The 27,866-nt window shown below is 54.0% G+C and overlaps 2 protein-coding genes across 5 annotated transcripts in view; both read right to left on the reverse strand.

Moving 5' to 3' along the window:
- On the reverse strand, nucleotides 3,674-10,684 carry ASB16 (ankyrin repeat and SOCS box containing 16). Its single transcript, XM_021066898.1, has 5 exons — nucleotides 10,046-10,684; nucleotides 8,637-8,904; nucleotides 6,355-6,847; nucleotides 5,842-5,955; nucleotides 3,674-5,362 (listed from the first exon to the last, which is right to left on the reverse strand). The coding sequence occupies exons 1-5, from the start codon at nucleotides 10,635-10,637 to the stop codon at nucleotides 5,177-5,179; spliced, it is 1,653 nt and encodes a 550-aa protein (XP_020922557.1). The 5' UTR covers nucleotides 10,638-10,684; the 3' UTR covers nucleotides 3,674-5,176.
- Nucleotides 14,772-27,866, reverse strand: part of C12H17orf53 (chromosome 12 C17orf53 homolog) — a 33,309-nt gene continuing 20,214 nt past the window's right edge. For 2 of the 4 annotated variants that reach the window (XM_021066897.1, XM_021066894.1), the window contains 8 exons: nucleotides 24,055-25,218; nucleotides 22,526-22,609; nucleotides 21,359-21,499; nucleotides 20,653-20,761; nucleotides 20,378-20,463; nucleotides 19,882-20,007; nucleotides 17,778-17,883; nucleotides 14,772-15,415 (listed from right to left, as the gene is read on the reverse strand). In XM_021066897.1, the coding sequence (XP_020922556.1) occupies nucleotides 15,324-15,415; nucleotides 17,778-17,883; nucleotides 19,882-20,007; nucleotides 20,378-20,463; nucleotides 20,653-20,761; nucleotides 21,359-21,499; nucleotides 22,526-22,609; nucleotides 24,055-25,017 (1,707 nt within the window). In that variant the 5' untranslated portion in view covers nucleotides 25,018-25,218 and the 3' untranslated portion in view covers nucleotides 14,772-15,323. Of the gene's footprint in view, nucleotides 15,416-15,848; nucleotides 17,884-19,881; nucleotides 20,008-20,377; nucleotides 20,464-20,652; nucleotides 20,762-21,358; nucleotides 21,500-22,525; nucleotides 22,610-24,054; nucleotides 25,219-27,866 lie in introns of those variants that run through there. The other 2 variants (XM_021066895.1, XM_021066893.1) reach the window with 1 other exon arrangement.

Genomic DNA, 27,866 nt, shown 5'->3' on the forward strand with positions numbered 1-27,866 from the left:
GTTTTGTAAAAAGTCAAAAAGTGCTCCTTCCCTAACCACCAAATATTGTTTCATGTTTGCCCATTTGCCAGGCAAAAGGGTATCTGCTCCTTTAACTTGCATTCATTGTGATACTAGTGAGTGTGCGCATCTGCCATGTTCCCTCAACCACTTTGTAAATTAATCGTTGGGCCTTTGGCCTTTTCTTCCCTTCAATTTTGTAGCAAACTTCACAAGGATCCATGGGTGCACTCCTTTGTAAACAATTCAAATGCAAACCATCAAAAGCCCCACTGGCACAGTCTCTCTCTCCTCCCCGGAGGGGAGTTCTTGGGCACCTGCCTTCCAGGCCTTTTTCTATTCCTCTCCAGTCACGGGGTTTGGTTGTTCGCTGTACATGGTGTGCTCCGACCTTGGTAACAGTCTTGGTAATCTTTCCAAGGCCACATGCATGCTAGTCGCTTCAATTCCCTCCCCGGTTCTCTCCTGCTGGGGTACTACCCTTTGTAAGGGCTGAATTGTATTCCACAGTATGCATTTGTACCATGTCCCACATGTTGAGTTGTTGCAGGCAATGCTGGCATGAATATTTCTTTTCTTTCTTTCTTTCTTTCTTTTTTTTTTTTTTGTATTTTTAGGGCTGCACCCATGGCACATGGAGGTTCCCGGGCTAGAGATCGAATTGGAGCTGTAGCTGCTAGCCTACGCCACAGCCACAGCAACTCAGAATCCGAGCCGCATCTGCAACCTACACCACAGCTCAAGGCCATGCCAGATCCTTAACCCACTGAGCAAGGCCAGGGATCGAACCTGCATCCACATGGATGCTAGTCAGATTCGTTTCCACAGAGCCGTGATGGGAACACCTATGATGAATGTTTCTGTGTGTAACTGGAGAGCAATGTTTAATGGCACTGCTTGATCGATCATCAGGGGCAAGTTCTTTTCCCACCCACAAGATAAGCAAAGACTTATCTCTTCATGTCTCCATGGGCACTGCTTGTCATCAGTTGTAAAGATTCCCCTAGAATTCTCTTGTGGTACAGCAGGTTAAGGATCTGGCATTGTCACTGCATCAGCTCAAGTAGCTGCTGTGGTGCAGGTTTGATCCCTGATCCGGGAACTTCCGTGTGCTGTGGGCACGAACAGAAATTAAATTTTAAAAAATAAAATAGGGAGTTCCCGTGGTGGCGCAGCGGAAACGAATCCGACAAGGAACCATGAGATTGCAGGTTTGATCCCTGGCCTCGCTCAGTGGGTTAAGGATCCGGCATTGCCGTGAGCTGTGGTGTAGTCTGGCAGCCACAGCTCCAATTAGACCCCTAGACTGGGAACTTCCATATGCTGTGGCCCTAAAAATACAAAAGACAAGAAAAAAAATTACATAAAAAAATAAAATTTCCCCCAATCTAGTAGATGAATAATAGCTACTATATATAATATTATTGTTATTATTATATTATTATATATTCCTATATAAAACATAATCTATGTCTTATGCTATATATTATTACATTATTGTTATTATAATATTGTTATTGTTAGGCTGCACCTGGGGCATGTGGATGCTCCCAGGCCAAGGATCAAACCTGTAGCCACAGCAGTGACCCGAGCTGATGCAGTGACAACACTAGGTCCTTAATCCACTACACCACAAGGGAATGCCATCTTATTGTTGTTTCAATTTGCGTTTCCCTAATTACTGGTGAGGGTGAGCATGACTGTTCATTGCTTTGAGAGATATATGAATGTCCACTCTCTGCAAGATACTGTACCAGCTCCAAGTCAGCAATAAAATAAACAGATGTCGGAGTTCCCGTTGTGGCTCAGTGGTAACGGACCTGACTAGTATCCATGAGGATGCGGGTTCGATCCCTGGCCTCAATCAGTGGGTTAAGGATCTGGCATTGCCGTGAGCTGTGGTGTAGGTCGCATATGAGGCTCGGATCTGGCGTTGCTGTGGCTGTGGCATAGGCCGACAGCTGTAGCTCCTATTCGACCCCTAGTCTGGGAACTTCTATATGCCACAGGTGCAGCCCTAAAAAGCAAAATAAAATAAATAAATAAATATTTTCTGTGTCCAGATCTATGAGTCTCTTTCTCTCTCTCTCTCTCTCTCTTTTTTTTTTTTTTTTTTTTTTTGGCCAACATATGACGTTCTTGGGCCAGGGATCAGATCCAAGCTGCAGTTGCAACCTATGCCACAGCTTCAGCAGTGCCGGATCCTTTAATCCACTGTGCCAGTCAGGGGAATAAAACCTGCATCCTGGCACTGCAGTGTCTTTTCTAGAATGCTTTACCCCAAAAAATCTTCTCCTGCTCCAAACTTATGCACAAATCACATGCATCTTTTTTATTTTATTTTTTATTTTTTATTTTGCTTTTTAGGGGCACACCTGCAGCACATGGAAGTTCCCAGGCTAGAGGTTGAATCGGAGCTGCAGCTGCGGGCCTACGCCAGAGCCCCAGCCACTTGGGATCCAAGCCCAGTCTTGGACCTACAGCACAACTCATGGCAACGCTGGATCCTTAATCCACTGAGCAAGGCCAGGGATCAAACCCGCATCCTCATGGATACTAGTCAGATTCATTTCTGCTGAGCCACAACGGGAACTCCCCATCTTCTGTTTTCTTTTTTAAGCAGATATCTTAGCATTGTAAATATGACAGAAAAGGCTGTGCTCACTGGGGTCTGCCTGCTGTAAAGCAGGGGACAGCTGGGTATCCTCCCCTGAGAGTGAGGCTCCCAGTTTGGCCCCAGGACCAGAGAGGATTTCTCTCTCTTCTCTGGGGCCTTTTGGATCTGTGAAATTGAATTTTATTCAGAAAGGAGAGGCTGCCGCTCTGCATCACAAGGATAAAGACTGAATTCCTGTTGGTGAAAGGAGATATCTGCAGATAAACTTCTCAGCAGAGGAGGCGAGACTGGGCAACAGCTGCAGGAGGCTGACCAGGACTCCTGTCCCATCTCTACCATGTGACTCCAAATAGTAATGACATTGGAGAGCCCGGGGTCCCTCAGCAAAAGGACAGGAGAGCAGGTTGCTGGGAGCCACCCTCTCTGTTTCCTCCTACGCTGGGTACAAGCTCAGGGTCTCGGGAGGATTCCCTTGTTGTTCCTTATTTGTTTTTTAGGGCTGCACCTGCGGCATGTGGAAGTTCCCAGGCTAGGGGTCAAATTGGAGCTGCAGCTGCTGACCTGTGCCACAGCCACAGCCACCAGATCTGAACTGTGTCTGCAGTTCACAGCAATGCTGGATCCTTAACCCACTGAGCAAGGCCAGGGGTAAACCCACATCCTCATGGATACTAGTTGAGTTCGTCACTGAAGCGCCATGATGGGCAACTTCCTTTTTTTCTTTTTCTTTTTGGGCCAGCCCAGGGCATATGGAGTTCTCGGGCCAAGGATCAGATCAGAGCTGCAGTTGCGACCTATGCTGCACCTGCAGCAACACTGGATCCCTGACCCACTGTGCCAGGCCAGGGATCAAACCACCACCTCGGCGCTCCAGAGATGCTGCCCAGACTGTTGTGCTACAGCAGGAACTCCCTGTTCTGATGCCCTTTTTCCTATCACAAGAGTAACAATTGCTCAGTGCAGAAAACTTGGGAACCACGGGATAGGACAAAGCGGGGGAAAGAAACACGGAGTGACAGGCATCTCAGCCACATTTCAAGCTGACAACATCCACGCTTTGGTTCTGTGCACAAATCATTTATTTGTGTTCATAAAAACTGGCTCGGCTCAAAAAGCTTCCTCTGAAAGATGAATGATGGTACTTTTGACTCTGGAGACAAAGGAGGAAGTGGGGGGGGCAGCGGGTGGCCGGTCCTTCTGTCCCAGACCCTTTTGAGTGGTCACTGACCACTGTTTAAAACAGCATGCATCGCGGGGGGTGGGGTGGTAGTTGAGGCAGACACAGGTTCCTGATTGAATAAGTATAATACCAAGGAAGTATAATGCCAACCCCGCGCTGCGGTTGTTAAAAAAAAAAAAAAAAAAAAAAAAAAGGCTCTGCAGAGATAGGGCTATTGGCCTGAATCCTGAGGCTCAAATCAGCTTCAACCAGCGCAAAGAAAAAATGTGGGAACGGTGAGCCAAGCAGAGGGAACAGCACATGCAGATGCCTGGAAGCAAAGGGGAGCAGGTCATATCTGGCAACTCGTAACTAGTTTGCTAAATCTGGGTTACCAGAGCCTTAGAAAGGACAAGGGGGATCAGGAGGCCAGAGAGCTTGGCAGAGGCAGGGGCTAGAAGCTTTGTCGAGTTTTTTTTTTTTCTTTTTTTCTTTTTAGAGCCTCACCTGGGGCATATAGAAGTTCCCAGGCTAGGGGCTGAATCGGAGCTGTAGCCACCAGCCTATGCCAGAGCCACAGCAACGCGGGATCCGAGCTGCGTCTGTGAGCTACGGCACAGCTCGAGGTAACGCTGGATCCTTAACCCACTTAGTGAGGCCAGGGATTGAACCTGCATCCTCATGGATACTAGTCAGGTTCTTAACCCACTGAGCCACAACAGGAACTCCAGTCAAGTTTTTTTTTTTTTCCCCAATTTTTTTGGGCGGGGAGCATGCCCTGAAGAAGTTCCTGGGCCAGGGATTGAACTCGAGCCATGGCAATGACAGTGCCAGATCCTTAACCCACTGAGGCACCAAGAAATTCCCTGCTCTGTTGAGTTTTGACTTTAGCCTGAAGGTAGTGTGGAGCCACTGAAGGGCACCATCAGAGTTGTGCGATTTCCAAAGATTGTTCCAGCATCCTTGAGGGCATGGGTTTCAAGACCAGTCTGGGCCTCCCTTGAGGTGACAAAGGCAGGTCAGATATTGGCGGTACAGCTAGAGGCAGAGTCTGTCACTCTTCAGAAGGCTAAACAGGTGCATGCGTAGCAGACGGGAGGGGGCAACAAAGATCACTTCCTCCCGGACTGGGGCCTGTGTCGATGGAGGGGCCATCATCACTTAGGCAGAGGAGGAGGATGCAGGCCAAGGCTGAGTCTGCAGACCTTCCCACTGGAGAGAGGAGCTGGAGTTCAGGTCAGACTGGAGGTCGGCAGGTGGCTCAGGAAGATGGACGGAACGAACTGGCCCTGGAGGACATTCGGGGCATGGACAGGAAGGCCAGGGACTGGTCCTCCGGGGTTGGGGGGATGGCTGATGGAGGGGGCAGGACAAGCTCTGGGAAGAGTTAGGCACGGGGCTCACTGGATACGCCCCTCCACACGCAGCAGCAGGTAGTCTCTGAGGAGCGGGGGCAGGGGCAGGCGGGCGGCGGCCTGTCGGCAGCGGCTGCCCAGCTGAGCACGCACAGCCAGCCGGGCCAGGTGCTGCAGCCGCCGCGGCTGGTTCACCAGGCACAGGGCCGAGCTGTAGAAGGCTTCGTGCTCCTAGGTTGGGAGCGGAACAGGGTCAGATGGCCCAACACCCTGGCTCTGCCCTTGCATCTGGGGATGACTAGAGGTGGGGCTCTGGGATTTTGCAACATGCATTTGGTGCATCTCGAAGGACTCAGATGCAGAACCAAAGGCCCTGTAGGGGTCATGGGAGCTGCGACCACACCGCAGGGCAGGGCTCAGCCATGTCTACACCCACCCCGATTCCAAAGATGCTAGCACAGTGCCACTGAGTCAGAGATGCCTGGTAAATGTCTATACTGATGCGAGTAAGAGAGAGGTGTGTTCTGAGCTGCCCACAGGCAGGGGTACCTGTAACCCAGGGGTTTTACTCTGCCCATCCTCCTCCCGCCCAAGGTCCTTCCTGATTCTGCCTTTAGGAAGCCCATCTGGAGGGATGGGCCTGGGGCTCATCCTTCCTCTCTTTCTCCCCCAGAGCCCAGGAGGAAGTTGTGCCTGTGGGGTGGACATACCTGCCACAGCTCTGGGAGCACTGCCTCGACCCAGGTATCACAGGACGGGACACAAGGGTAGGCATTAAGCAGGACTTCCAGGGCCCGAGGGAAGTTGGCACAGTGTCTCAGCATCTAGAAATCCAAAGAGATTTTCAGACTAGAAAACAAAAGAGGGTTCAGGGCACTCTCCAACCAAGGGCAGGCTCAAGTCCATCGTGGACCAAAGCCCCACTCCATCCAAATGTGGGAAGCCAAGGTCTGAGTCTCTCATCCTTTTCTGTGGCTCAGTTTACCCCCCTTCAAGGGTGCGCCAACCTCCTGGCCCCAGCCAGTTACCTCCGGGGCTTTTTTTTCCCTGGGCACCCTCCCCCATGGTTCTTACTCTTCCTTCCCAAGGTGGGGGCAGACCTCTGGCAGAGAGGGTGGGCTCCCAGTCTCTTGGCCTCTCTTCCCCTGCGGCCTGCGGGGCAATTCCAGCCTCAGGCTCCCCCACCCAACCGGAGCCTCCTGTCACAGGCCCTCCCTGCGCACCTCAGGGCGCACGGGCTGGGCGCCGTAGTCCAGCAGCGCGGCAAAGAGGACCTCGGGCTCCCAGTTGGGGGCGTCCTGGACAGCCTGCAGGGCGCAGTCCATGGGTGTGTGGCCTGCCCCATTGGGGACTGAAGCAGAGGCCCCGTGGCGGAGCAGCAGCTCGGCCAGGCCCCCGCAGCCGTTGGCACAGGCATTATGCAGCGGCGTGTGGCGCTTGCGCCCAGCTGCCCGGGCATCGGCCCCAGCCTCCAGGAGCCGGCGCGCAGCAGCCTGGTGCTGCCGGCTGCTGCTCGGGCCCTCGGCCCCCGCACACGCTGCGTTCAGGGCCGTCTCGCCCTGGCTGGTGCGCAGGTTCACGTTGGCGCCGTGCTCCAGGTAGAGGGCCACGTGCTCCTCCAGGCCACGCGCGGCAGCTACATGCAGAGGCGTCACCTCGCTATCCTGTGTGGCCAAGTTCACAGTCGCTCCCGCCTCCAGCAGCATCTTGGCGCACCTGGGAACAAGGTATGAGACCCCCCACCCCAGGCCAATCCTGAGGGACCAGGCCTGGCCTGGGAACCCTTCAGCCAGCTGTCACCCTGATCCCTTCTTCCCACCCTCCTTGGCTCAGGCCAACCCGATGCCCACCGCCAGACTCACAGCAGCCCCATGACAGACACCAGAGCTGGAAGGCTCATTAAAGTCACCAAGAGCATTTCAGGTTTCAGACGAAAAACTTTGGCTCAGAAAGTTTGCTATGCCGCAAAAGACACACAGCAAGTTAGTGGCTGCGTGGGGATTAATACTCACGCCTCAGAGTTCCTGCTGTGGTGCAAGGGAAACAAATCTGATTAGTAACCATGAGGATGCAAGTTCGATCCCTGGCCTTGCTCAGTGGGTTAAGGATCCAGTGTTGCAGTGAGCTGTTGCAGACATGGCTCGGATCTCACGTTACTGTGGCTGATTCAACCCCTAGCCTGGGAACCTCCATATGCCACAGGTGTGGCCCTAAAAGAAAAAAAAAGAATTTTATTGTAGTTGATTTCCATTGCTCTGTCAATTCTCCTAACATTGTGATAGCACGAAAAGTTTTGAAAACCCTCTGTGTACACTATGAAGCACAGAATTAAGGCTTATGACCCCCAAGGAAAAAGAAGTAGAAGTTCTAATTAGTGTTTTCTTCTTGACTCCAGACACGGAGACCACCCTTCCTGGCCAGCCACACCCACTCCAGCAAAGGAAGGCACTTGGGTCTCGCTTACTCCACCTTCCCCTGGAGAAAACAAACAAAACCAAACAATAAACACCAGATTTTAGGGAGCACAGGTTTCACAGTCTTCTAGTTCCTGGACAAAATATAGGTCAGAACACTGTTGAGGTAAATATGCATCATTAAGCATCATGGGGTAAATCAAACGTGCTGCAAGCTAAGTTAATGATGACACTAAACTAACAGTAATTTTAAAAGCCAGAACGGTAGCCACTGGAAAGTCAGGAGCAGATCCCTGATCCCCCACGAAACCCTGCTGACCAAGCGTCCTTCCCCAAAGGGCCAGAGTTCCAGCTCCCTTCAGTGCGCATGTGCGGTAGGCGCTTTACTCAGTGGCCAAGTGTTGAGCAGCAGCCAGCCAGCCACAAACTACCTATGACCGTTCCCAGGCTAGGGGTGGAATCGGAGCTACAGCCGCAGGCCTACACCACAGCCACAGCAACGCAGGATCCGAGCCACGTCTGTGACCTACACCACAGCAGCACCAGATCACGGCAACACCAGATCCTTAACCCACTGAGCGAGGCCAGGGATCGAATCCGCAACCTCATGGTTCCCAGTCAGATTCGTTAACCACTGAGCCATGAAGGGAACTCCTAGATCATTCTTGATGCCCACCTCAAAACAGCTAGGAATGTGGCTACAGAAAGTCCCCAGGGAGGAGTTCCTTTGTGGCTCAGTGGGTTAAGGATCTGGCGTTGTCATTGCTGTGGCTCCAGTCACAATGGTGGTGAGGTTTTGACCCCTGACCTGGGAACTTCCATATACCACATGCGCAGCCAAAAACGAACAAACCGAAAAGTCCATCCCCAGGGAATAGGGGACTACAGTAGGAACACAGCTTTCCTGATGTGACCTTGGGCACGTCAGGAAACTACGCTGAGCCTCCGTTTTATCGTCCAGAGAATGGGCCCCAGGCTGTTGTGAGGGCTGGTGTATGTGCGGTGCTACCCTTTTCCTGGCATGTGAGCTGGAGACACACAAGACAACAGCCCCCCACCTCCCCAAACCATCTCAGCCCCTGGGCACCTACTGCAAGGACTCCGGGGCTGTGCACAGGTGCAAGGGGGTCGTGCCCTCCTCGGACAACACGTTGACCTTGGCGCCGAAGGTCAGCAGCAACTGCACACAGTCGGACTGGGCCCGGGCACAGGCCTCGTGCAAGGCTGTGCGGCCCCCGACTCGAGCGTCCAGCTCGGCTCCCTGCCGGATCAGGTAGCGGGCGCAGTCGGTGTAGCCTCGGGCCGCAGTGATGGTAAGGGGTGCCGTGTGCTTGGCCTTGGGGGTCAGCACCCAGAACCCTGGAGAGAGCAGGTAGTGTGGGGGTAACGTATGTGAGACAGCGGGCGGGGCAGGCTGTATGTACAAATGACACTGGCCCTCCCTCTGCACACCGGGCTGAGCACAACTCTGTGCTCTCTGTACCTGTGGAAAGTGGCTCCTTTAGGCCCCCAGTTGGGAGTGTAAACTGTTACAGTTTGTCAATCTGTAACAAAACACAGTATGTGTGTCATAGACAAAAACAGTCAATTGCCCTTTAAAAGGGAGTTCCCATTGTGGCACAGTGGAAATGAATCCAGGAGGACTTGGGTTCCATCCCTGGCCTCCATCAGTGGCACTTCTGTGAGCTGTTGGTGTAGGTCACAGACGTGGTTTGAATCCCACGTTGCTGTGGCTGTGGTGTAGGCTAGCAGGTATAGCTCTGATTCAGCTCCTAGCCTGGGAACCTTCATATGCCACGGGTGCAGCCCTAAAAAGAAAAAAAAAATTATGTGGATTTATGGTAATTGACATAGAAAGATGTTACATGAAAAAAATATTAGGCTATAAATAGCATCTGGAGTATAATTTCCTTCTCCAAAAGAAAAAATACTCATGTATGGCTCTATATTTACGGCTATATATTCAGAGGAAAAAACTGCATTAGAATATAACTGTGGGAGTTCCTGCCGTGGCTCAGTGGTTGACGAATCCGACTGGGAACCATGGGTTTCAGGTTCGATCCCTGGCCTTGCTCAGCGGTTTGGGGATCCGGCGTTGCTGTGAGCTGTGGTGTAGGCTGCAGACACAGCTCGGATCCTGCATTGCTGTGGCTCTGGTGTTGGCTGGTGGCTACAGCTCCGATTAGACCCCTAGCCTGGGAGCCTCCATATGCCGTGGGAGCGGCCCTACAGAGGGCAAAAAGACAAAAAAAAAAAAAAAAAAAAAAGAATATAACTGTGTGCCTATGAAATTCATGTAATATGTTAACATGATGTTAATTCTGAAAAGACACACAAACCACTCAGTGTGCCTCCTCTCTGTTTTGGGGGGTGGGGGCAGAATGGGCCGTGGGAAGGGACTGTCTAGTCTCAGGTCAGGAGGGAGGCGATGGACCCAGGCGCTCTCCCCTCCCCCCTCCTCCCTCTCCCTGCTCTTCGGCCCCCACCTGGTGCTCCCTACCCTGTTCAGCTGACCAGGCCAGCTGGTTGCTCACAGTCTCCACAATCATGTTGGCAGCGTCTTCGTCCTGGAACAGGGCTTGGATCTGCTGCAGGTCGCCGGAGAACAGGGCATTGTGCACAGCCGGGTCCCGGCAGGAGCGGCGCGGCCTGGTGAGTCGGGCCCGCGAACTCGAGGGGCACCTTTGGCTCCGGCACCGCTGGGCTGCCGCCCGCCGCCGGTCCTCCCATTCCAGCCACTCCCGCTGCAGGCGGAGAGAGCGCAGGGTGGAGGAGGTGAAGGGGAAGGTCTCCTCCGCCATGGGCCGCGATCCGGGGGTCTGGGCAGCCGCCGCCCAGCAGAGCCAGCCTCCCTCGGGTGCGACTGCCACCCTCGCTCTGAGAGGCCACCCTGCCCCCTCACCCGTGACCCAGAGAGAAGCAGCTGAGGCTATAAATAGGCCCTTCGCAGCTCTGATAAACATGGTTTGCCCAGAGTCATCATCTTTTTGTGGAGAAGGTGTTGGGCCAACCCCCAGCCCGGGGAGAGGGCCAGCCCCTGCGGATACCCTCCGAATGGGGAGCCAGCCCTCGGCTGAGCCCCAGGCCTGCATCCTCCCGCGTCTCTGGAGTGAGCATCTTGGGGTGGCAAGGTCCCGTCCGAGGTGAGTGAAACAGTCAAGCAGGGAATGGACAGGACAGGGGGGGAGTGTCAGAATCCCCAGACCTCTCTGATGCTGGCTGGAGGGAGGACCCCAGTCCAGGAAATAAGGGCAGGTCACGTCAGGGTTCAGACACCTGCAGTAGCAGGAATAACTCTGCACCTATAGGCACAAGATTTTACAATATTTAAATCACTTTTTCTTTCCTGTCTCTTTAGGACCGCACCCTCGGCATATGGAGGTTCCCAGGCTAGGAGTCAAATCGGAGCTGTAGCCACTGGCCTATGCCACAGCCACAGCAGTGTGGGATCCAAGCCGTGTCTGCGACCTATACCACAGCTCATGGCAACACCAGATCCTTAACCCACTGAGCGAGGCCAGGGATCGAACCTGCGTCCTCATGGATCCTAGTCAGATTCATTTCTGTTGAGCTAATGGGAACGCCTTAAATCACTTTCATATCCATGTTTACTCAGGTGACCCTGCTTCCTGGCTCACCCACGTAAACAGCAAACTTGGTTTTGACAAGAAATTATACGATCAGGCTAATCATCAGTTTGGCTCCTCTGAGATGGGCAGGCAAGGTGAACTCACTGGCTCGAGGTCACAGCTTGTGGACCGGGAGCCAGGCTAGGACCCCAGTGGGCCTGACTTCATAGATGGTGCACCTCAGTGAGAGCCTCTCCCCACCTTCTAAGCAGGACAGCCCAGCCCCCAAAACTGCCTTCAGTGCATCTTGTTTTGGTCCCCCCACCCCACCCCCGAGCTCCTAAAGAGGGTTTAGGTGCCTGAGGAAGACCCACTGCTTTCCCTTTAAACTTTAGGAACCGTCTGTCACAAACCCACTCACTCTCTGGAGAAAGTTGCTATGCTTCCAGAAGCCTCTAGGGGGAGGAATGAGGCCGTGAAACAGCACTAGCTGGTGTTACTGCCGAGCAGTGGAGGGGAGGGCGGGAGGCCCCTCAGCCCCTCAGGGTGGGTCTGCCCACACCCCTCTGGGCGCCTCTGCCCACTGCGCTTCCTCCACTGCCTGGCCCTGCAGGGCCCCGGCTCAGGAGTCCCCGACCCCATCCTTTCCCTGGTACCCTCACAAGGCTCCCATTGGCACACGTGCAGGCACCGACTCAAGGTCTTTAACCTGGAGCAGCCCAGCCTCCTACCCGGTGTTCCTTCCTCGGGCCACAACCCCTGGGCTCCACTGCCCCAAAGGCAGGATCCGAAACAGCTCACTCCCCAGCTCCAAACCCCTGAGCCCTGCGCTCTCCCTCCAACTCCAATGCCCCAGCTTGGCCTCATGTAAGGCAGCGTCCCCGTCACGGTTCCCTGCCATTCCCTCTGCTTGGAACTCCCTTCTGACTCATTCCTCAAAGTCCACCTCAAAGGTCACCTGCTCTGGGAGCCGTCCCTACAGCAGCTCAGATTCCCCCACCCCTGTGGTTCTAGCCGCTCTCCAGTCCCTGCTCTTGAAGGACTTCTCCTGCAGGTTGTCGAGCCCCTGTCCCCAGGACCGTGGATAACAGCCTGCCGCGCTGGATGTGGGCTCCAGGGCAGGACCTGAATCGATTCAGCTGGGGTTCTGGTACCCAGTCGGGCCTATCACGCAGCAGCTCTTGATGTGGTGTTTGGGAGCCCTTGGCTTGTGGGGGGCCGGCCTCCTGTGTAGCATGTTGACTGAGGGCCCCTGTTCCCCGCCAGGGCCACCACTCATCTGCCTGCCCGAGTGGGTGCAGCAGCCCTGGCTGTTTCCGGTTCTGCCGTTACCCTGCGGTTCACCCACTCCGGCCCCAGCGTCTTGGTGGTGTTCCAGGGTGGGGGATCCCAGAGGAGTGAGATCATGCCCAGCCAGGCCTTGGAGAGCCTCGGAGAAAGGCGCCTCTATAAACGCAGCTGTGATTAACCCTGTTGGCACCTATTCGATGGTTTAACTACCCCACCAACGGCCGGGCTGAGCACCCACAGCTGGGTTCCCAGGGTTGGGCGATGGCAAGGCTGGGTGGGCGTCCCCTTGCCCTTAGGCACACAGGAGCCTTGGCGAGTGGGGCCCGCGGCTGTGCTGACCTCCCAGCCTCTCTGCAGCCTTGTCACAAGCCTGAAGGTGCTCTGACTGCAGCTCGGTCCTCAGATCCCGTAGGTTCTGTCTCCTGTCCTTAGCTTTAATTTCCTAAGGGCAGAAAAACTGTCCTCAGCATTAACTTCCTGAGGCCTTTCCTTCAACCCACATGGAGCCCAGTTTCACTGGCAGGAACAGTGCCAGGCGACTGGCTCCCCAGCCTGCCTTCTGGGAGCTCAGAACCTGTGGCGTGATGAGTATGCAAGGAACCAGGACGTGTGTCGGGATCGTGAGCGGCAGAGACCAGGGCTCGGCGGGGTGGGGGTGGGGGTGAGTGGGGAAGGGCCCGCAGGCCAGCGGCGCCGGTGGCTTAGGTGCAGGAAGAGCACCGAGTAGGTGGGCTCCAGCCTGGGGGCAGAGCTGGGGAGTCAGCCACCAGGGGACGGGGGTGGGGGTAGAGAAAGAAGCTGTGCAAGGTGCACTTAGGAAGGACGAGAGAATGGGAGGGCGACATAAGAAGACCCTTTACACCCCACCACGGCCCTTGTCCAACTCTTGCCTAAAAGGGGGTTCAGAGAAACTACGGTGGTGAAGAGTTGCATGGCCACAAAATAAAGTAGTACTGGATTATAACCCGAAGCATAAAATACATACCCATGAGTCCACACTGATAGAAATGAGTGACTGAATAAAAAATAAGGGTGACCAGAGGAATCACCCATGCACAAGAATTCCCACGCAGATATTCTGCCCTTAAGAAGGGGGAACAGGAGTTCCCGTCGTGGCGCAGTGGTTAACGAATCCGACTAGGAACCATGAGGTTGCGGGTTCGGTCCCTGCCCTTGCTCAGTGGGTTAAGGATCCGGCGTTGCCGTGAGCTGGGGTGTAGGTCGCAGACGCGGCTTGGATCCCGCGTTGCTGTGGCTCTGGCGTAGGCCAGTGGCTACAGCTCCGATTCGAGCCCTAGCCTGGGAACTTCCACATGCTGCGGGAGCGGCCCTAGAAATGGCAAAAAGACAAAAAAAAAAAAAAAGAAGGGGGAACAGAACTCCTCTTTCCTTAAGTGCGGGCAGCACAGAGTGACTTCCTTCCACAGGGTGACCTGACCGAGGAGAAACCTGGCAAAGCTGACCAACCCTACCTCAGCCGGGTGTCAAGGTCAACTGCAACCCTTCATTCGATGCGATGAAAACATCACCTTACCTCTGTGGTCTTCCTCCCAAACACACAAACCCAGTCTAATCCTGAAAACCTAGCAGACAACTTCCAATGGAGGGGCAGCCAGACCTGTGCTCGTCCAAGCTGTCAAGGTTATTAAAAAATAAAGTCTGAGAAACTACCACAGCCAAGAGGAGCCTAGAGAGACAATGACTAAAAGTAACATGGGATCCTGGAAGAAAAAAAGGATGTCAGTGAGAAATGGAGTGAATGTGAATAAGGTATACAGTTCAGTTAATAAGCCTGGTTCTTTAGTTGTGATAAATCTACCATATATATAATGAAAGATGGCAGGAGTTCCCACTGTGGCGCAATGGATTCGGGATCCAGCGCCACAGCTGTGGCTCAGATTTGATTCCTGTCCTGGAAACTACCATATGCTGCAGGTGTGGAAGAAGAAAAGAAGGGAAAAAAAAAAAAAAAAAAAAAGAAAGAAAAAAGAGAAAAAAAATTTTAAAAAAGGAAGAAAGAAAGATGGCAGCAGTAGGGGAAAGGGTGTGGGGGATGTGAGAACTCCTTGTAATAGCTTTGCAGTAATTCTATAAACCTGAAGCTGTCCAAAAGAAAAAGTTTAGGAGTTCCCTGGTGTCTCAATGGGTTAAGGATCTAGTGTTGTCATTGCTGTGGCTCTGGTTACTGCTGTTCAGTCCCTGGCCTGGAATTTCCGCATGCTACCAGCATAGCCAAAAGGGAAAAAAAAAAAAAAAAAAAAGTTTACAAAAAAGAGAGAGAGAAAGAAAACGAGTAGTTTGGCTCTGCCTGGGCCAAAGCACCACTGACAGGGCAGACAGGACCAGGAGCAGCAAGGATGAAAAGGAGAGGGGAGCAGGCGGCTGCTTTATTTCAGAATTAGGCCCCCCAGCCTCACCCCTGCCCCCGCACCTGGGAGCCCTGGGCACAGGGGAGCTGGGCAGCTAAGGCCTCAAGAGACAGAGCAGAGTGAAGTCTGAGTGTTCCTTCCCTGTCCAGATGGGCAAGTGGCCACTGCCAAGATGTGGCTCCTCTTGGCTCCAAAGCTGTCCAACGACTGGGGAGTAAAGGGACCAGGCCCAACATCCTCTAAAGTCAAGCTGAGGCGGGTGAGTACACACCTGCCCTGTTGGCAGGAGGAGAAGGAATATGCACCCAGGGCTTGGAGGACAGTAGGCCGGAGCCGATCCCGGGCAGAGTTCTGGTTTGCCAAAGGAAGACCCAAGGTGATGGCAGTGCAGAATCCGAGGGATGAGGGCGTCCTCGGGGAAGTGTTGGGTGGGTTTGGGGGGACCACAGAAGCGCGGGGACACTGTCCTCCAGCTGTGCTGGTCTTCCTCTCTCTCTGGGGTGTGATCCGACACAACCAGAGCTTTGCCTGGAGCTGAGAGGCTGCCGGCTCACGGTGGGTGCCCTGCCTTGGGGCAGTCCCAACTGCTGGTCCCACAGAAGAGGTCCTCAGGGAGCTCGCTCAGGAGCCCATCCAGGTCATCTGCAGGGGGCAGGGAGAGGGTGGGGAGACAGTGAGAACACCAGGGCTCCACGTGACTCGGCGCCAAAGCTCCCGCCCTTCAGGAGGGCCTGGACCCCGCTGCAGAGTCAGGGAGGTGGCTCCTCCTGGGCAGAGGTGCCTAAGCCAATAGGCCTGAGGCTGGCATCTTCCCTCTGTGTCCCACAAACTCGCACACAACAAAAGGCAAAGCAAAATGCCTGTATTCTGCTAAGAAAGAGGCTCCCTCGGAGTTCCTGTTGTGGCTCAGAGGTAACAAACCTAACTTGTATCCATGAGGACACAGGTTCGATCCCTGGCCCTGCTCAGTGGGTTAAGGATCTAGTGTTGTCATGAGTGGTGGCGTAGGTCACAGATGAAGCTCCGACGCGGTGTTGCTGTAGCTATGGAGAAGGCCAGCAGCTGCAGCTCTTATTCGACCGCTAGCCTGGGAACTTGCATATGCTGCAGGTGCAGCCCTAAAAAAAGAAAAAAAGAAAAAAGGCTCCCCATGGGCTGCCAGGTCTCCTCTTTTTCCATCGAGAGGCACAGTACCTGAGCAGAAAGGCTTCAGAGTCTCCTAGTACAACCTTCTCATTGGACAGAGGGAGACACGAGGCCGGGGAAAACCACCGGAAGTATTCCGAACCACAGTTCACTAATCTGGTCCCTCACCTGAAGAGCAGGAGCCATCATCACTGTTCCCCTTTGTGGGCAGATGGCATGAAATTAACTATTCCCGACGCCAGTTCTCACAAGGGGTGCTTATGCCTGAGAACCTGGCAACAGAGTTGACCTCAGTAAACCCTACTGCTACGCTGTTAATAACAGCAGCTAACACGTAGGCTGCTGGCCTGGGGGCAGGCACAGGGCCACCTGTTACCCCCATCGCTTCATCGGGGTCTCACTGCGCCCCTTCAGAGGGCATCTTGTGGTAGTTCCTGTTATAATCCCCACTTTACCTGAGAGAACAAGTTAAAAGAAGCTGACAACTTGCCCAAGTGAGCATCTATTTGATGTCAGAGCCACGGCCTCCACCTAGAAAACTCCCGCCAGATGCATGGGATCAGGAGGCCCAGAGTCAGTCAGGCGGGGACTCCAGCTGCAGAGGCCAGCTCCCCGTCTGGCACAGAGCACTCGACAAACACTGCTGCTGGAAGGACAGACGTCAGGTTGGGGGCATTCAAAATTTAATCGAGGTGACCAGCACTGTACTCAGGAAGGTAGGACTGGAATCTGATTATAACAAAAAACGTCGCTGGGAGTCTACTGGTGGTCTGGTGGTTAGGATTTGGCACTTTCCCTGCTGTGGAGCAGGTTCAATCCCTGAATCCCTGGTCTGGGAACTGAGACTCCACATTAAGCTGCTGCACACCATGGCCGAAAAAAAAAAAAAAAAAAAAAGGCCTCTCACTAACTACACTACAAGCGTTTGGAGAAATGCTAGGTTCAATGAAGGGGAATGAGCAGCCAGTGTGGGCCTAAGAAAATGGGAATCAAGAGGAGGAATCCACATCTGTGTCTCCCAGCACTGGTCAGCCACCGCCAGCAGCTGTCTGCCCGGCAAGTCTGTCCCTACAGTGGAGATGTGACACCAAGCCACAACAGTCTCCAGGCAGCCCGCCTCACTCTATTCGACGTCCACCAGCAACCTTCTGACAACGGCTGACATCATGCTTAGCCTGACATCACGCTGACTTACGAGGAGAGGGTGCAAGATTCTAGAGAAGATTCCAGCATACAGGATAGACACTTTTTCACACAATATAAATAATGAGTTTATGCAGTTTATCCATTGGTCTACTGTGACTTTGGTTAATGTGGAGACACCTACCCATAATCCCATGAACTCTGGGGCCAAACAAGATTGAATTAACAGAATCAAAGAGCTAGGGACCAGACCTGGGCTGTGTCAGCTTCACCTGGGTGATGCCTCCTCCTGAGGAACAAGCTGGCCCTGCCCTAAGAGGTCTGTACTTGGGCCTCTCAGGTCTGTATCCTGGTTCCACCTGAACCACACAGATGCAGGAGCCCTCAGCGCTGCCTGGAGGGCCTCGGAACTTAGTCAAGATGGGAGAGTCTGCCTCTGCAGTCTGGACATCAGCCCACACAAGACACAAGGAAGGCGCCAGTCTGTGTCCTCCTTGTGGCCTGGAAATGGGGAGCTGTGGATCGCATTCTTTGTGTTAATTAGTTTGTGGCCGGCAGCCTTGCCAGAGGACACACCACATCTGATTCTATAAGATTCTGCAAAGTCCAAAGAGTCACAGGAGGAAAAAGATGCAGCCAGAACAATCTGGCTGAGCTGTACAAGCGGAAATAGAGGGAGAAGCTCTTTTGCTCCTGGGTGGACTGGCGGCCTTACCTGCCTCTGGATGTTCCACCCCCGCCTCTGGGTTCTGTGCTGTTCTGAGGTCTTTCCCAGGCTTCGCTGTCTTGTGCTGGAGGCTTTCGTGGGAGCTTCCTGGATCCTGGGGACAGAGGATCTGGTTAGCAACCCCTCTGCCCCTGAAATCCCTCTGGACAGTACCATCATCTCCACCCGACCTCCAAGGAACAGGTGGGGGCTCAGAACAGGGGAATGTGGCAGGGGCCAGTCACCCAGGCCCCTGCTGCTGGAGGGAGCGGAAACGTCAAATGCGCCAAACGGCAGATAATTAAAAAAATAAAACAAAAAAGTTAGGGCTGACTTTCTTTTCTTTTCTAATGCTGCTGGAATCTCATGTTTTAGGGACTCTCTATAGCTGGAGCAGAGAGTGAAGAGACCATTTAGAAATATGCTGAGGAGTTAGCCTAGAATTAAAAATGAGCTGTTGTGCAACTATAAATATAATACAATTCATTGAATTATTTGAAAAAGATGAGCTGTTAACAATCCCAGACTAGCTAATATGTGGACAAGTAATTAAAATTAGTAACTAAGCCCATTAGCCATGTTTAGCCCCAGGGATTGGAAGCAGGGAAGGGTCAGTTCATGCTGCTGTATCTGTACCATTTCAAATTTTTTCAGCAAGTATACATACATAACTAAAAACTTTAAAGAAAAATAAAGATGATTCTTTCAGAAGTGGGCGAGGAGGAGTTCAGCGGAAATGAATCTGACTGGCATCCATGAGGACGCAGGTTCAATCCCTAGCCTCGCTCAGTGGGTTAAGGATCCAGCGTTGCCGTGAACTGTGGTATAGGTCGAAGATGTGGCTCGGATCTGGCATTGCTGTGGCTGTGGTGTAGGCCGGCAGCTACAGCTCCAATTCCACCCCTAGCCTGGAACTTCCATATACTGCAGGTGAGGCCCAAAAAAGATTAAAAAAAAAAAAAAAAGAAGAAGTGGGGTAAGGAATTCCCCGGTGGCGAAGCAAGTTAAAGATCAGGTATTGTCACTGCTGTGGCACAGGTTCGATCCCTGGCACAGGAACTTCTGCATGCTGTGGGTATGGAGGAAAAAAATTTAGTTATTTATTTTGGTTTTTAAGTCCAAACCCGTGTCATATGGAGGTTTCCAGGCTAGAGGTCTAACAGGAGCTGTAGCCTCCAGCCTACACCACAGCCACAGCCACGCCAGATCCGAGCTGTATCTGCGACCTACACCACAGCTCACGGCAACGCTGGATCCTTAACCTACTGAGCGAGGCCAGGGATTGAACCCACAACCTCATGGTTACTAGTCAGATTCGTTTCCACTGCGCCACAAGGGGAACTCTGGAAAAAAATTTAAAAAGAAGTGGGGTGATATTGAGAGAAGGTGGAAGGTTAAGGAGAAAGAGAGAAATGGAAGTAGCAAGTTAAAGCTAAAAGCCTAACTTGACCAGACGTCATCCAGTCCAATTTTTTATAGACAAAGCAACGGTAGGGGAGAGGACAGGACTTGCCCAAGGTCATGGTACAAACTACCAGCAAACCAGGGACACAACCAAATCTCCTGACCCCCGGGCCAGGCCAGCACCACAACATAGGATCCCAGGAAGGTGGGGGTGGCCAGAGGGGACACGGTGTGCCAAGTTAAGGCTGGGCTCTGCACCCTCACCCTGGAGTGGAGCTGCCTGGAACCCAGTCTCCCTTGTTCCCCAAGGGCGTGTCCCTCCCCGAGTTCTGGGCTGGGGCCCCTCCCTAGCAGAGGCGGAAGCCAGGAGGGAAGACCAGAGCAAGTGCTGGCGCACCTGACAAGCCACCTGCAGCTAACTGCTCTCTGCACTGCCACCTGCAGCAAACCTGGGCCGCAGTCACCCACGGAGGGCCACCACCCCCGCGGGGACCCTCAACTCAGGCAGTTCTCAAGTGACTCCCATGCCCTCTGTCAGACACTCAGGATCACCAAGAAGCCAGCTGCTCCTCTGGGTCCTGTTACTGTGCCATCTGGGAGGCGGCTGGAGCAGGGACACTTCACACGCCTGCTCCCCAGGGTGGGGAGGGGAAGAGATCAGAAGATGTGCGGCGGTGCTCCAGTCCCCACCCCCACCCGCTCCCCTCACCTTGGGGAAGGGCTCGCATGGCTCGAGGAGGCTGCCGTCCCCAGAATCCGGGCTGTAAATGTGGACCAGGTTGTTGGGCGTCACGTTGAGGTAGTGATTTCGGAGTGAAGGAGAAAACACTCCGATCTGGAGTAGAGGAAGGCGGGGTCAGTGCCCTGACAGAACACTAGGTGCTGCCCGATGGCCATCGGGCCCTTCTGGGCTCTCCCTTGATGGCTTCTGCACCAGGGTCACACAAACTGCTCCTTATCCAGCCCTGGTGCAACAGTAGAACCACTTCCCGCACTCTCGGCCCCTCATGGCACAGGCCCCATGCCCATCCTTGCCCCTGAAAGGGGGCAGTTAGGCCTTGACTCAGCTCCAGGAAGCCAGGGCCTAGCACCAGCCCAGCCACTCCCTGCCTGGGTCCTGGGAAGGAAGGGAGCCAGAGAGACACCAGGGCCTTTCTCCAGGGCGGGAGTGGGGAGAGCAGGCCCCGACCCGGGGCTCCTCGTACCTGCTTTAGCAGCAGCACTGAGCCAGGCTTCAGCTCATTCTGGCGGGTCTCCAGCAGCAACCTGTGCACCGTGCCCTGCATCTCTCCTGCAAACGCCACACCACCCGTCAGCCTCAGGGTCAAGGGCAGCACAGCGACTGGTCTGGGCCGTGGCTGGGAAGTGGGTTGCTCACTGCCTCCATTTTCCCAACTGCAAATGGAGAGGGTGACGCCTCCTCACCTCCTAACCTCCACAGAGGCCACTCATCAGACACTCCCGGGACCTAACTCCTCACCTGTGGGGTCCTTGAAAACCACACTGGCGTCCATTGCGCTCCGAGTCAGGGACTTGATCATCACCGCCATGCTGGGGACTTTGTTTCTGGGAAGCTGCTTCAGGGCTGCCTGGTTACAGCAGAGGTGTTTGCTGAGCCAGCCATGTCCCATCTGTTAGGCTCCCAAGTGTGCCAGGGCAACCCGGGGGCGGCAGGGGGCAGAGTACTGGTGTGGTGATCTTCCTTTGCGGAGGGCAAAGGGGCAGTTTAAAGGGCTCCTCCCGTCTCCCTCTGGCAGACCTGCAGCTGGCGGGCCGCATTTCTGTCCCCTGCTTCCTTTCTTTCGTGTGTTTATGTGTTTACACTTATACAGAGGTCCGGCACAGCAGGCCACAGGCAGGAATACATGAGCAGGTGTACTGCCCACGACCCTTGACCTCTGGGGAGCGCTAAGGCTGGCAGTGAGCTTATCCCACCCTATTCAGAGCCCGGATGTGTAGAGACATGCTTATGACCCACTTCCTCCTGTGCCTGATACCTCGGAGGATGGCCGCGAAAAGGTGGGTGAGTGGAAGACATAACCAAAGGGGCTTCACACTGCAGCTCAGAGACAGGCCTGGGGTCAGAGGGAGCAAACAGAGAGCCCCTTTCCTGAGGCGGAGCAGGGCAGAGGCTGAGGAAAGGGACAACGATGGTCCTCCTTCAGATCCCAGCACCAGGACCTTACCTTCCGCAGCACCATGATGATGCTGTAGGTACAGAGGAAACAGGTGGGGTCTCTCTCATCCAGGCCCAGAGACGACTTCATGGCCAGCCAGGGCCCTCGTCCAAAGTCCTCCTCCACCGATGCCTGGGAACTAGTAACCACCTGGCACCAGAGAGCAGAAGGGGCGCCTGCATCAACGGGTCCAGCCTGCTGCAGACCTTGACTGGGTTGGGATAGGGGGTGGAGAGTTCCCTGCGCCACGACGGGAACTCCCACCTTCTTATACTTAAAAAAATGTTTTGGCATGGCTGTGGCTGTGGCTGTGGCCGGCAGCTCTGGCTCCAATTAGAGCCCTAGCCTGGGAACCTCCACATGCCACGGGTGTGGCCCTAAGAAGCAAAAAAAGAAAATGTTTTGGGAGTTGCTGTTGTGTCTCAGTAGGTTAAGAACCCAACTAGTATCCATGAGGATGTGGGTTTGATCTCTGCCCTCGTTCAGTGGGTTAAGGATCCGGTGTTGCCATGAACTGTGGTGTAGGTCACAGACATGGTTTGGATCCTGTGTTGCTGTGACTGTGGTGTAGACTGGCAGCTGCAGCTCCGATTCAATCCCTAGCCTGGGAACTTCTATATGCAGCAGGTGCAGCCCTAAAAAAGCAAAAAAGCACAAAAAAAAAAAAAAGTTTTGAATCCAGATGAGTATTTATTGCTTTGTATCTGAAATGGCAAAGAGAAAAACTTCTAGAAAGAATTAAAGCAAAAGTGGGTCTGAGGGCAGAGCAGATTAATCGGAATCCTGGGGGGAGGGAGGCTGGGTCTTACCCACCCAGAGGGAACCCGCCAGAGGCAAGATGAAGTCAGATCCTTCCAGCTCAATTCCCAGAAACCTGAGAGGAAGGGTTCCTGAGATACGATTTCCTGATGTGTATCACACTCCCCTCCTCCTCCTCGGGAAGATGGAGTTAGCTGGGCCTTTCCTTCTCACCTAGTGAAGAAGGCTAGACCCGTGGCATCGGTTAATGGCCCTGCGGCATCAGGACAGGCTTCGGTTAATGCCAGTAAAACTGCCACCTTTCCAAATGTCCTTTGGTGCATGACCCCAGGGAACAGACCCAGCAGCACCCAAAGCAGGGATGTCCCCGGCCCTTAAGTGATGCCCAGGAAGTACCGCTTGCACATGATCAGCTACCTCTGTCCGGAGTTTAGCCAGAGCACCGTGAGTTGGAGTCTGGGGCGTGGAAACCATGATGTCGTCCAGGTTTTTCCCGCTGTGCTACGAGGGGAGAGAGGAGGAGAAGGCGAGAGCAAGCTCAGCAGCTGTTATTTACAAGTGCAGCTTCTTGTCTGGGTTATATAATGAGTGCAGGAAACTATCAGAGACAATTAACACATATTACAGCTCTCCTAACGAAGTCTCAGGAGCCTCATTGGGGCTCAAAAAAGACGCTTTGGAGATCGTTTCGGGAACGTGAGGAAGCTGGAGCTGGCCCGGGAACAAAACGCAGGGCTTCCTAAAGGGGCAAGGACCTGAATAGAGAGGGCGTGAGGAGTTAAAGGGCAGCTCTCCCAGGCCCCTTCTCAGGGACCTCAGCCCTCCCTCCAGAGATGCAGCCCAGGAGGAGTGGACATGGCCTCCCTGGAGCGACAGGAAAGACCAAGGAACAGGTAGAAACTGTTTCGAACACGCTCCAAATGTGGGGAAAGGGGGATACCTATCACAACAGACCAGAGTCCAGTTACCTGGGATCTGATCTAAATCTGGTTTGATGGACACTGTCCCTCCACTGGTGCCGAAATCCAAACTCTCAGCTCAGCCCAGCTCCGGCTGCCCAGCTCTCCCCGCACACCAGACACAATGAGCAGGTCTGCGGCTCTCCCTCGCGGCCTGCTCGCCCGCCTCTGCGCCTCTGCACGTGCTCTGCCGTCCTCCCACGGCTGAAATGTCCTCCAGGGCACAGCCTTCCGCCACACACGTCCATAAACCTCCTACTCATCCATCCAAAGCCCACTCAGCAAGCCTAGTGCCTCCCCAGCGCCCAGGGAACGGCCCCTACTCTCTGCCCTTTCCCTGTTTTGTTGGGTTTTTTTTGCCTTTTTAGGGCTGCACCCTCGGCATATGTATGGAGGTTCCCAGGCTAGGGGTCGAATCAGAGCTGTAGCTCTGTAGCTGCCAGCCACGGCCACGGCCCTGCCGAGTCTGTGACCTACACCACAGCTCATGGCAATGCCAGATCCTTAACCTACTCGTGATAGCGAGGCCAGGGATCGAACCCACATCCCCATGGATACTAGTTGGATTCTTAACCCACTGAGCCACCACGGGAACTCCTTTGTGCCTCTTATGTATAATCATTTGTTCTGCTTCTTTCAGTCCCCTGGAAGCTCCCTAGGACAGCAACTATTTCTATGTGAATCTCTATTCTCGGTTCCAAGCAAAGTGCCCAACACATGGGTGGCTGACAAATACAAATGAGTCTCCCTGCCCCGGGGCCAGTAAACAGTAGGTGCTCAATGTAGGGAAAGTGTGAAATTCTCAGAGCTTGAGCACCTCAACGGCCCCCTCGGGCGCCTGACCTCCTCCACAGCTCTGGAACCCCTCCTTCTCTGCCCTTCCTTCCTCCGCCTCGGGACTGGGCCGTGCTGGGCCTCAGCTGCTCTCCCCCAGTGGCCTGCAAAGCCCTGGCTCTGTTCGGTGGGGCTCCGTTCAGTGTCGCTCACCTGGTGGGGCAGGAGCCCTGCGGGGCCAGGGAAGCGGCGTGTCTTGGCACGGGTGGCAGGGCGGGCGGGCTGCTGGGGCGTCCGGCTGGCAGCAGTGACCAGCCGCACCAGGTGGTTGGTGACTATGGGCGTCTGCAGAGCAGCCTGAGGAACGGGAGAGGGCTGGGGGCCCTTTGGGATGCTGGCAGGAGACTGGACAGCAGACGATGGAGCCCGGGGTTGGAAGGGCCTCCAAGGAGACAATCCTAAAACAGTCGTTGAGGGGGTGGCGCAGCTTGAGCTGGGAGTTCGTGGGCTGGGAGGATGAGGTGTGCCACTCAAGCAGGTGTTTGGAAACAGGAACGGCGGGCCTGGGAGCCGGTTTTGAGGGATGCTCTGAACGGGCCTGCCAGCAGCTTGGAGAGGCAGGGGTGCTCGAAGACGGGGACCTTCGGGAGAGACTTGCCAGTGGGGCTGCTGGGCATGAACTACTGAGGCAGCTGGGCCAGGAAGGTTAGCCGTGGCACCAGGTCTCAGGTGGGTCTGAGGAGTCCCACAGAGGACACCAGGCTCCGGAGGCTCACCCTGGGCTGACACGATATCAGTGACGTGGGTGGCAGACGTGGGCCCCTCTTGGCAAGGTCTGTTCAGATCAGCTACCCGGGCCTTTTTAGCCAATGCTGAGTCTTCCCGCTGCCAGGCAGGCAGGATTCCTGTGGCCTCACTGCTAACTCCAAGGTCCAGCTCCATGCTTGCCAGAACTTTATCAAATTCATCTTGTTCAGGCCCCTCAAAGCCACAAATCACCTGCTCTTGACTCTTAAAGGTGAACTGGGGGCGGGAGGCTGAGGACTGGGGCCTTGCTGGCTCTTTGAGCACTTCTGTCAGTGTCACTCTTTGATCGCCAGTCCAGTTGCTAGACGTCGGAACAGGCCCTAGGGGGGCTGTTCCTGTGGAAGGCTGACCTCTGATGGCCCAGGACATGCTGGATGTAGGACGGTGGAGCCCCGGGGCTGGCAGGTCCACAGCCTCTGAAGGAGCAGGGGGACATGGCAGCAGCTGCCCAGAAGCCCGTGCCTGTGCAGCCTCCTGTGGCCGGGAAGAGACAGGTCGCAGGCACCCAGTGGTCACAGGCCCCGAGCCAGCAAACTGGTTCTCTGCATTCTCCACTGCAGACAAAAAATCCTACAAAAAAGCAGAGACAGGAGTTCCTGTTGTGGCTCAGCAGATTAAGAACCTGACTAGTATCCATGAGGATACGGGTGTGATCCCTGGCCTCACTCAGAGGGTTAAGGACCCAGCGTTGCCGTGAGCTGTGGTGCAGGTCACAGATGCGGCTTGAATCTGGCGTTGCTGTGGCTGTGGCGTAGGCTGGCAGCTGCAGCTCCCATTCTTGACCCCTAACCTGGGAACTTCCATATGTCGCATGTGCAGCCCTAAAAAGAAAACAAACAAACAAAAAAAGCAGAGACAGCAGGTCTTGTCACCTGGAAATCAAGAAACACTCTGCTTTGACTGTTTCAGGCCTGTGGTACGTATGTGTGCACCGATGCGTGCAACAAGAAACCAAGGCACAAGAGGCAGTGGTGGACTCTCACCACCTTTGACCCTGCCGTGAGCCCATCACCAGGCTTCTACCAGCCACATTCTAAGGTTAAGTCTTCAAGAAGCTCTTTGTTCAATCTCAGGCGGGGGCAGGGGGTGGTGGTGGTGGTGGTGGTGGTGGTGGGCAAGTGGTGGCAGCTGGGGGAGAAGTAGGAAGAAGCAAAGGAACCAGGTCACCAAGGAGTCAAACAAGTCACCCAAGGTCACACACCCATCCCAAGGAAGTCAGCCTGTGCACTAGGGATCTGTCCAGCTGGTCCTGCTGCCCGTCCTCACCCCACTTCCCACCCCTCACCCCAGCCCCCCTACACACAGAGAATTCATCAGTGAGCCAGAGAGACCCTAGATCCAGCAACACAGGCAGAAGTTAAATATAGCTTTTCAGGCAAGTTAAATTAAGTATGGATTCCAGTTGGGAAGCAAGGTGAGATTGACACCTTCAAGAGCAACAGACCTGTTCTGAGGGTGTTTTTGAGTCAGAACTGCTGATTTAACTGACAGGAAGGTCCCTCCACCCCCAGCCCCTGCTGCCTCATTGGACTGTCTAGGCCAGAGGAAGGATCTTTCCTGCCTTGCGTATCATCAGGAGAGTAGCACACTCCCACAGGACCACCTCAGGACCTAGTGATAATAATATCATTGGAATCACAGCAGCAAGAAAATCCTGATGACCCTGGGGGTTGATGGAGCCCTTTTCTCCGGAAGAGCTCTCACTCAGACACGACGTCATCTGCCTTGGGAAGAGGGAAAGGGACTGGTCACGGAAGAGAAACCTGAGCTGTCAGAGTCTTTCACTCTTTTTTTTTTTTTTTTGGTCTTTTTTGCTATTTCTTTGGGCCGCTCCCGCGGCATATGGAGGTTCCCAGGCTAGGGGTCTAATCAGAGCTGTAGCCGCCGGCCTACACCAGAGCCACAGCAATGCAGGATCCGAGCCGCGTCTGCAACCTACACCACAGCTCACAGCAACGCCGGATCGTCAACCCACTGAGCAAGGGCAGGGACTGAACCCGCAACCTCATGGTTCCTAGTCGGATTCGTTAACCACTGCGCCACGACGGGAACTCCGAGTCTTTCACTCTTAATTCCATTACTGGCCTCGCAGTCCAACCACGACCGGGTAAGACCCAGGAGGGTCACTTTAACAGTCACTTTAACAGTCACTTTTCCAGCCTGTGATTACACATCTCCAAAGCTGAAAGACAAGGACAAGGACACATCTCCTTGACAAAGCTGGCAGTTCTGAATTATGTGTTAAAACAAAAATCAGTGACAACAAAACATTTAACATTTGGAGAACCTCACTGGGTGCCAGCTTCCTTGTAAACATGGAACCAGAATCCTCTCAATGAATTCTCACAATGGCCTTATGAATAGGTACTATTATTAGCCCGGCTTGATGGATACAGAAACCGAGACTCAGAGAAGTTAAGCAACGTCACAGAACCAGGACTGGAGCCCATATGTGCCTTTGTCATTATGTCTTGGGGCCTCAAAGAAGGAGACAAACCAAAGACAGAATTTTAAGAGGTCTGGGGAAGGTCTGTTTTCCTGTTCACACTTCAGGTTCCAAAAGCCTCAAAGGAAGGGAAGCCTGGGGCCGAGGCTGCCACGGCAGGGCCCCTGGTGCAGCATTCACCAACCTACTAGGCACAAATTAGCCATCCGGCTAAATCCTAAATGTGATTTTTAAAGCAAAGCACAGGGAGACAAAAAGTAGGCTTGAATGGCTTGTCGCTGATAAACTAGAGCAGCTCTCTTCTATAAATACAGTTTAGTAGTTTCCATATACATTAGACTGGAGTCAAGAGGCTCTCCAGACTTTTGGTGCTATTTTCTTAAGCACATTAATTTACCTTTGGGGGCTTTACTCACTTAAATCCTGTTTCTTTTTGAAAAGGATTTGAGAGTTCCCACCGTGGCTCAGTGGTTAACGAATCCGACTAGGAACCATGAGGTTGCGGGTTCGGTCCCTGCCCTTGCTCAGTGGGTTGACGATCCGGCGTTGCCGTGAGCTGTGGTGTAGGTTGCAGACGCGGCTCGGATCCTGCGTTGCTGTGGCTCTGGTGTAGGCCGGCGGCTACAGCTCTGAATTGACCCCTAGCCTGGGAACCTCCATATGCCGCGGGAGCGGCCCAGGAAATGGCAAAAAGACAAAAAAAAAAAAAAAAGAAGAAGAAGAAGAAGAAAAGGATTTGAGAGAGCAAGCCTCCCAGATGAAACTATATCCA

The sequence above is a fragment of the Sus scrofa genome, chromosome 12, assembly GCF_000003025.6.
Source record: "Sus scrofa isolate TJ Tabasco breed Duroc chromosome 12, Sscrofa11.1, whole genome shotgun sequence".
Lineage (NCBI taxonomy): Eukaryota > Metazoa > Chordata > Mammalia > Artiodactyla > Suidae > Sus > Sus scrofa.